General features: G+C 40.4%; 1 protein-coding gene across 1 annotated transcript in view; it reads left to right on the forward strand.

Annotated features, from left to right (window-relative positions):
- smarcal1 (SWI/SNF related, matrix associated, actin dependent regulator of chromatin, subfamily a-like 1) overlaps window positions 1-7,498 on the forward strand; it is a 10,659-nt gene extending 3,161 nt beyond the window's left edge. The window contains exons 5-15 of the mRNA XM_013908299.1: window positions 1,295-1,305; window positions 1,813-2,025; window positions 2,118-2,183; window positions 2,659-2,799; window positions 3,272-3,490; window positions 4,756-4,826; window positions 5,042-5,144; window positions 5,518-5,700; window positions 6,673-6,773; window positions 6,977-7,073; window positions 7,178-7,498. Of these exons, the coding sequence (XP_013763753.1) occupies window positions 1,295-1,305; window positions 1,813-2,025; window positions 2,118-2,183; window positions 2,659-2,799; window positions 3,272-3,490; window positions 4,756-4,826; window positions 5,042-5,144; window positions 5,518-5,700; window positions 6,673-6,773; window positions 6,977-7,073; window positions 7,178-7,357 (1,385 nt within the window). The 3' untranslated portion in view covers window positions 7,358-7,498. The remainder of the gene's footprint in view (window positions 1-1,294; window positions 1,306-1,812; window positions 2,026-2,117; window positions 2,184-2,658; window positions 2,800-3,271; window positions 3,491-4,755; window positions 4,827-5,041; window positions 5,145-5,517; window positions 5,701-6,672; window positions 6,774-6,976; window positions 7,074-7,177) is intronic.
- Window positions 7,499-9,040: the final 1,542 nt, after the last annotated feature.

A 9,040-nucleotide genomic window follows, 5' to 3' on the forward strand; every position in this document is an offset into this window, starting at 1 on the left:
TTTAATGCTTCCATTTCTTTGTCTCATGGGTGCGTTTGATAATTAGAACTGTGAAGCACTGATTTATGGTGGAGGTGTTAATACATGGTGTATTTATTTGACTCCTTTCCTTTGACTGTTTTTATCCTGAAATCAAATATTTAAATGCACTGTTAATTAGTTCTTTTCAAGTTAAATGATTACTTGTTTCATCTTGAACTTTTCAAAACAGAGAAAAACATCAGTTATTTGTTACCAGATCCACAGGAAACATATTCACATGGCTTGCTTTTTATCTACTTAAAAATAAAATTGATATTAAGTTTTCTGTTTCTTTGTGACAAAGAAAAGTAGACTGGGAAATTGCAATCTTAGGTACAGTGCTGTGCAAAAGTCTTGAGTCACCCCTCATTTCTTTATATTTTGCATCCAAGGAGACAGTCTTTGATGTCATTTTTAAAATGGCTTTCTGAAGGTCTTGCCAAGTTTTTCTTTGGGTATCAACTGCTTCATTTTCAGCCCAGTCCTTGTACCTGACCAGAGGATTTCTTTGTTTTGTGACGCTACACAACACTGGGGTGAAAACATTGTTGTCTCTACAAAGACCATATTCACAAAAAATCATAATTTATTCCAATCTCTTTAGTTCAGTCTGCAAAAATTGCCAATGTTAACACAATTTTACAAAGGGGAAAAAAATTGTACTGTTGCACCAACAAGGTGGTTCAAAGAGTTATTAGCCTCTAAAGAATAGAAGAAACTGGAGAAAAAAGAAATCTCAGGCTCCGACAGTCTCGGTCGTTGTGTCCTCAGGCCTTGGGGCGATCGTGGCTCAAGAGTTGGGCGTTCGTCTTGTAATCGCAAGGTTGCCGGGTCGAGCCCCGGCTCGGACAGTCTCGGTTGTTGTGTCCTTGGGCAAGACACTTCACCCGTTGCCTACTGGTGGTCAGATGGCCCGGTGGCGCCAGTGTCCAGCAGCCTCGCCTCTGTCAGTGCACCCCAGGGCAGCTGTGGCTACAATGTAGCTTGCCATCACCAGTGTGTGAATGTGTGTGTGGATGATTGTGTATAGTGTAAAGCGCTTTGGGGTCCTTAGGACCAAGTAAAGCGCTATACAAATACAGACCATTTAGCATAAAAAAACTATCTATAGCAGATGAACAGCAACTGACGCAGAACGTGAGCGTGATCCATATTAATGAAGGGAAGCAGGCCAAAAAGGGAACACTGAAAACCAGTGGCAACTGGTCTGCTAGCCAAAAAATCCAAATGGTTGACTTTGAAATATTAACATCTCTTTGTCCCTGTGTTTCAGTACTTTCTAGTGTCAGTGACCATCCGTGTCTTATGTTCTGTAGCATCTATTTTTTTTGTTTAACTTGCAGCAGCAGTGCATTTTCAAAACCAATTTCACTCACTTTCACAGCCCCCCCTCCCGCCCCAAAATAGGACGAAACGCAGTCCTCTTATCAGAGGTTGAAATCACAGTCACCGGATGTCGTCCCATTAAAGGACACTTCCTCTGTCTGTCTTATCTGCACTGTTAGTCTTGTGCTTTGGGCCAAATGTACAGCACAGCACAGGAGCTATAATTTAATGAGTTTAAACTGGGCTGACAAGCGAATGGCAAGAGAGTAAGCGAATTGTCAGTGGGCAGTTTTTCTAAACTGCATGATTGATTGTTTTTCAATGGGAGCACTCTTGCAGTGGTTACCATGAATTATTTGTGGTGGAAAAACATAAATTAGCTGTTATTCACAAAGTAATGTTGGCTATAAATTTAAGAAACTGGTGGGATCCCAGTGCTAGTTAGACCAATCCTGATGCTTTGAGAGTGTTTTTTCAGTCTGTCTCTCTCACACGAACCTTTATCTGTGCCTGCAGGCCTTCAGACGCTGGCTTCCCTCCTTGACTCCTGACAGCATCAACGTAGTGGTGAAGGCCAAAGACAGTCTGCGGTCTGGTTTGATCAACATCATCAGCTATGACCTGCTGAGCAGGATGGACAAGCAGCAGCCAGGAAATCCCTTCAATGTTCTCATCATGGTGAGCTTATTATTTAAACATGGCTGTTTTCAGTTCACATTCATGTTCAGGTTAAGGTTCCTAAATCCTCGCTGACGTGTCGTTCTGTGTAGGATGAGTCTCACTTTCTGAAAAACATGAAGACTGCTCGTTGTAAAGCAGCATTGCCTCTGCTGAAGGTACTTTTTTTTTTTTCTCTCTCTCTCTCACTTTTATTTAATGTTTTACTGGGATTAATAATTTTGTTAGATACACCATAGGGATTGTTTTTTTCCTCCTTCCTTTGCATGGGTCACAAATTAGATTTGTTATTAGATTATATTTGAACGGTTTCCCTCATAATTCATTAAAATTCAGGTAAGGCCCAGATTTCAGTAAATCTGTGTGTCAGATAGCCCATAGGCTGGCTGAACGATTGATTTAATTTTGAAGGCAAACAGATCTGGGATTTCTGCCATCAGACAATTATCTGTTTCTCTGCAATTTACAATTTAAGCAAAATCCACAGTCCATGCGACTATTACGTAATATCATGGTTATTTTTCCACTAAGATTAAAAACATGTAATCAAATCAAAATATATAATTTGCTCCCATGGACTAGACTGAGTAAACAGTTCTCTGTGATCAGAGTTGTCCGTCTTTCCATCCTCAGGTAGCGAAGAGAGTGATTCTCCTGTCGGGGACCCCCGCCATGTCCAGACCGGCTGAGCTGTACACTCAGATTTTGGCCGTCAGACCGACACTCTTTCCACGCTTCCATGAGTTTGGGATCCGCTATTGTGATGCCAGACAGGTAGTCTGTTAACTATAAAGAATTTCTACTACACTAATTGATGTTTAGTGCTGTTTACTTGTATGTGGCTGTGACTCCAGGACACATGAGACTATTAGAAGACTAGCCAGCAGATATATCTGTGCCTCGCCTACTTTGTAAAGTGTCCAGTTCTTGATCGGAGATGTCTAGCATTTGCAAAATGGGTTAAATAATTCATAGGACTGCTGACAAGTACACAACAGGTTTATGAGGTTACAGTTAGTGCATGCTGTAAAACCAGTGTAAGCTTATGACTGGTGTGTTGGTGTTTAAACACATGTTTGACTTTTATTAAAGCAAATTTTTGTAGAAGAAAGAAAAAATCTTAAAGTTTACATTCAACTCTTTCTAAGTATAACATTTGAACTTTTACATGCCACATTTGATTTTCCACCAGTCATTCCCACTATCACCTGTTCTTTTATTTTTTTGCCCTTCACTGCACCTACAGATAACTTGGGGCTGGGACTACACGGGCTCTTCTAATCTTGGAGAGCTGAAGCTGTTGTTGGAGGAGTGTCTGATGCTGCGCCGTCTCAAGTCTGAGGTCCTTTCCCAGCTTCCTGCTAAACAGCGCAAGGTGGTCACGGTGACCATCGATGGGATCAACACCCGCACGAAAGCTGCTCTGTCAGCTGCAGCCAAGCAGCTGGCCAAAGGACATCGCAATGTAAGTCATAGGTGTTGAAACCTTTGAAACCCGGGAAGGTAATAGAATTTGAATACTGTGTTTTCTAATCATTTCTACATAATCAGGAAATCATAGAACTGATGGATATACTTTCAATGGACACTTTATTGAGTGTACCTATTCAACTTCTCATCTAATTAGCCAATCACATGGCAGCAGCTCAATACATTTATAGTCATGGTCAAGATGAGCTGGCCTGGTCTTAGTATTCCCAAAACTCCTGATTTTCCCGCACATCCATCTCTACAGTTTTCGGAGGATGGTCTGAGAAGGAGAAAGTGATTATTTATTATTAAGTGAGTGGCAGTTCTCTGAAAATGCCTTGTTGATGTCAGAGGTTAGTGGGAAATGACCAGACTGGGTAGGAAGTCACTCATAGCCATAACCCCTCCTTATTATAACTAGTAACAACATTTTTAACCAAGGTGTGCAGAAGAGCATTTCTGAACACACAACACGTTGAAGCAGATAGGCTACAGCAGCACTGGGCTAAAGTTCACAGGTGCAGCAAAATAGGACAACAGAAGGGTCATAATTTGGTGTAAATAGCATGAAAACGTGGATCCATCCTACTTTGAATCATAGGTTCGGGCTGCTGGTGGTGCAATAGTGTCAGGGATATTTTCTTGGAACCCTTTTGGTTCCTTCGTACCAACTGAGCATCCTTTAAAAACCAGACACTACCTGAGTATTGTTGCTGACCATGTAATTTATGGTTGTACAGCCAAAAAATCTGCATCAATATGGACCAAAAACCTCTGAGGAATGTTTCCAGCTCTTTGTTGAATGTGCCACAAAGAGTGAAGACAAAAGCAGGTCAAAATCAAAGTGCCTGAGTGTATATTTCAGTAGTTATAAAATATCACAATATCTGCAAAAGTAGGATTTGTTTTATGTCTTCACTTGTATCGCTTGTACGCTCCTAAAATACAAAATTCATAACAAAGACTGTGACTAAAAAGACAAATCTGCTAAGAAGAGGCCGAGGAAGCTTTTAGTTAGCTCAAGGTAATCAGATGTGTTGGCTCAGTCCTCGAGCCTCAAGCGCACACAAATGCTTTTAAACAACCCAGAATTCTCCGGTCCAGCCTCATTGGAGTGTTTATACGGCCCGATGGGAGTGAGTCGCTGAGCTTGATTGTGCATAATCACAGTACTCCTCCGAGTAATGGCAGTCTTATCAAATCATCAAACAGAATCTCCTGTCAGTTCTTATCTTGTGATGTTCCTTATCTCTTTTTCAGAAAATGGAAGAGAAGGAAGCCCTCCTCGTCTTTTATAACCACACAGCCGAAGCCAAGCTACAAGCCATTATGTAAGTACAGACCCTCTAATGGTGGGGATCAGTGAGTCGAATCAGCTTATATTTGATGAGCGCTGAGATTAAAATGTAAAATGAAAGAGAATCTTTTGTCAGAGCATTATGATTGCACCGCACTGGAGATAACCAAGACTTCAGATAAAGACTGAATATTTCAATGTTTCTTTGAAATGGTTCAGCTCTGCAGTATGTTGTTCTGTCCCTCTCAGGGAGTACATCATAGACATGCTGGAGTGTGGGAGGGAGAAGTTTCTGGTGTTTGCCCATCATAAATTAGTCCTGGATCATATCACGACCGAGCTGGGGAAAAAAGTAAGGAAGACACATACTGATGATACCCCACACAACGGGCTAGTAGTGGAAAGTGATGCAGCTGTGACGTAGAAGAATGAAGTTTAACTTTTTTGTTTGTTTGTTTGTTTGTTTTAAACCAGTTACTCAGATGAGATCTTTTGTGGGAGTAAACGTCAAACGGGTCAAGTCCTTCAGTAGCTGTGGAGAACAAGTGTGGGCGGCTCTGAGCACATTTGAGCTTTAGCACTACTACTATGACTTATTGTTCTTTCAAGTTTAATAAGGATGGGATTATTTAATTAATTTGGTGATTTATCTTGGTCTGCTGCAATAAGTCATTATTTTTAAGCGATTGTTTTCAGAAAATAACAAAGGTTTACTTCCTCCTCAGAATGTCGGTTTTATCCGCATTGATGGGAGCACTCCATCAGCGGAGCGACAGCAACTGTGCGAAAGGTTTCAGTACTCAGCCAAGACCTGTGTGGCGGTACTGTCCATCACTGCAGCTAATATGGGCCTAACCCTGCACTCTGCAGACCTGGTGATCTTCGCTGAGCTTTTCTGGAACCCCGGGGTGAGACATGGAAAGCTGTCCCTGCAAAACACTCCGCTGTCACTGAAAGGACACTGTCAGTAACACCATTCTTTAATATTTTGGAATCCCGCTGTTTAAAAAGCTCCGGTTTGCTTCTCGGCCCACACATCAAATATAGAACAAGAAGTGTTCTAATGCTACCAAGCTGAATCCGAAAATTAGAGGACTACTGTATTAATACTGGTTGTCAGCATTTAACTTTTAAATAGGGAAAGGAAATTGAAAATATAAGATATGAAAGCACTTTTGTTATGAAAAGATAAATTAGTTACCGAGAAGAAAAAATAAATAATAATCTGCTCTTTACAAGACAATAAATGTGTTAATTTAATCTCTAAAGCAGAGTAATTTTAATATGGGAGTCTGTGGGGATTGACTCACGTTTTAAGCTACCCTCAAGTGGCCTTTAGAGGAACTGCGCTTTCATGAACACCACAGTTTTTCTGGTAACAGAGAACACAAAATTACATTATAACATTAGATTATATGTTATAATCCAGCCATAGTGTGTGTTTTAGTAATCATCCATGTGTTTAGGTTATTTTTTCCTGGTAGCCTTCGAAACATTATGTCGCTCTGTTTCTTATACCCACAATGTGATAAATTCCCCCAAAACCTGAAAGGAGACATTTCCCAGAAGCACACATCTTATGCGGGTTAGATTTTTTTTTTTTTTTTTAAAGGAGTCGAATGCAGAAAAAATGTGACTCATTATAAGCACATATTCAGCCACAGCTTCAGTTCCAGGTGGAAACTAGTGCTTTAATTTCAGCTGTCGGCAGATAAATTAAAAGCTTGAATAATGTCTTTTCATCGATTTTTCTTCTTGAGGAGTCTTTGGCCTTTTGGGGTCACTGCAGCTAAATGAAAAGCCAGAATCATTTTCTAAAGCTGTGAAACTCCTTTGCTCTTTTTTGCTATAAAGGAAAAAGCTTTTTTCCTCCACTGCAGGTTCTCATTCAGGCAGAGGATAGAGTTCATCGTATTGGACAAACCAGCAGTGTGAACATTCACTACCTGGTTGCCAAGGGAACTGCTGATGATCACCTATGGTATGTGTCAATCAGGAGGAAATACTGTATGACCCAACTACAGGCATTTATGTGGCTATTCAGACTGTTTCCTGCAACATTCATTAGTCTTGGTCTGTAACAGCAGAGGGAGGAGGAGGGGTTAATGTGGGCTGACTGGTGTGCATATTGTGACAAACAGTGAGTGAAGGGCTGGACTGATATTTATTTATGTATCATTCCAGGCCCATGATCCAGGAAAAGATGAATGTCCTGGAGCAAGTGGGTCTTTCCGAGGCAAACCTCTCGGAAACTGCAGAAAACACCAGCTTCCACTCCAAGGTAAACTGTATATTTGTATGTAAATTAATAATGTATAGTGCTGTTAAGAGTTTTTACATATACATTTATGTTTTAAAACACACTGATTATTTCTGTTTGTCTAGGATCCTGCCCAGAGGAGCATCATGGAGATGTTCCAGAGATCATTCTCTGCAGATGACGACATGGATGAGGCCATCTTGTTGGAGGCCGCAAATGACTGGGAGGACACTCCGCCCGAAACCACGTCTGCTCAGCACCACGGCACCAGTACGGACAAGCAGTGGAGCTACAAAGACCGATGATTGACCAATTTTATTGCCATCATATTTTGGGTTTGCCCATGGAGCAAAGCCTAGTCCTACATCTCAGCTACATCATGCCTGCACTGAGTTGAAAGTTATTTTAATGGGTGAAAACTACAATAAATCTTTTTGTTTTGCTAATACAGGAAAATGTGAAGATTTTTTTCTACCATCCTTTTGACATCCTTTAAATTGCATGGTGGCCAGATTACATGTTTAAACTCCTTCAAGATACTTCAGATTAACTTGGATTATAGTCATTTATAGGTTTTAAATTTATAGACTGTATGTAAAAGAAGGATGTTACCACCTGTGATGTAACTGTTAGTTTATGAATTTTTGATTTGAAGCCAGAAATGACCAAATTTACATGAATGTGGCGTGCTAAATTATCAGCAAATGATAAGGCTTTTTTTTTTTAACAAGATAAGCCATAAACTAATACACAGTACAGACAATTCCAAATACAAAACACAACCAAAGTTTAACTTTGAAACTCAAAACTAAGATGGGCAAGAAGTCCAGTTCATTGACTAAGATTAGATTAGAGCAGCATCTATAAACTATTTAGAGCGAAGTAGGAGACTGATAAAATATTTGTTTCACTCACCAAAACTGAGCAAAACCTTTGTGGATCTTTTAATTTTACCACATACTAAGCCGTCTTATGAGTCACATATTTCCACTAGAGACGTTCCATTAGGCACCTTCACTACAAACTGGAAGCAGCATATGTTGGCCTGTCTGTTAGTAAAAGTAGCCATGCCCCTAAATTTAAGCTTTAACAGTCCCCAAATGGGTGAGTTTAACCTTAGCTTCTCACTGCCCTTGTGCATTTACTATGAACAGGGACATTAGTTCCTTATTCATTTTCTTAACAGATCATCCCACTCAGGGTTGTGGGTGGGCTGAAGCCTATCCAGGTTGTCATATGGTGAGTGACACCAGACACCAATTTTTCATACCAGGCTGAAAACATGTTATTTAATTGGCTGAAATCAGCAATTTTAACATGAGAGGCTATGGGGATTGATTTACTTTTGGAGCCACCCTTAAGAGGGAGGACAAGTCTCGAGAGGAACTGCAGTTTTTTTCCTTTTCCATGTTGCCTTCATTTTTCAGTCCTGGAGGTTGCAAGGTGGTTGAATTCTGAAATCCTTTTTCAAATGATCTGCAAGAAATACCTAATACTAACAATTATGTAGCTTTTTAGAGCTGTTAGATATTTTCTTTATTCATGCACCTCATTAAGGTAGTTTCAGTGTGTAATTTAGGTCCCACTGTTAAAGCAATATCCCGCAATAATTACAGTAAAAGGAAAAAACTCGAGCCTAATTGCTCTGTTACGGTCCCCTCTACTCACCCCTTGAATAAACAGGAGTAACACTCTTTATACTACCTTCATATTGTTCATATTATCACAGCACTGTGGTAGTAAATTACAGGAGACAACCTAAGGTACTGATAGTGGCACAGTGTACTCACTAAAGGATTCTGTGAACACTGAAATTGTCAGTCGCTTTTTGGTGATTGTACTATCCTGGTTTTAGTCACGTAGCCCGCGGCTGCTGATGTGAGCTGAGAGAGCCATCAAACTGTCGACGGCGGTATTAAGCGAACACGTCTACAGTGTTTCTTGAATGTGCCGTCTTGATACGCCACCTACAAAAGGTGTAAAAAGTC

Source organism: Pundamilia nyererei, unplaced genomic scaffold (genome assembly GCF_000239375.1).
Source record: "Pundamilia nyererei isolate P.nyererei 1_Seehausen unplaced genomic scaffold, PunNye1.0 scaffold00009, whole genome shotgun sequence".
NCBI lineage: Eukaryota > Metazoa > Chordata > Actinopteri > Cichliformes > Cichlidae > Pundamilia > Pundamilia nyererei.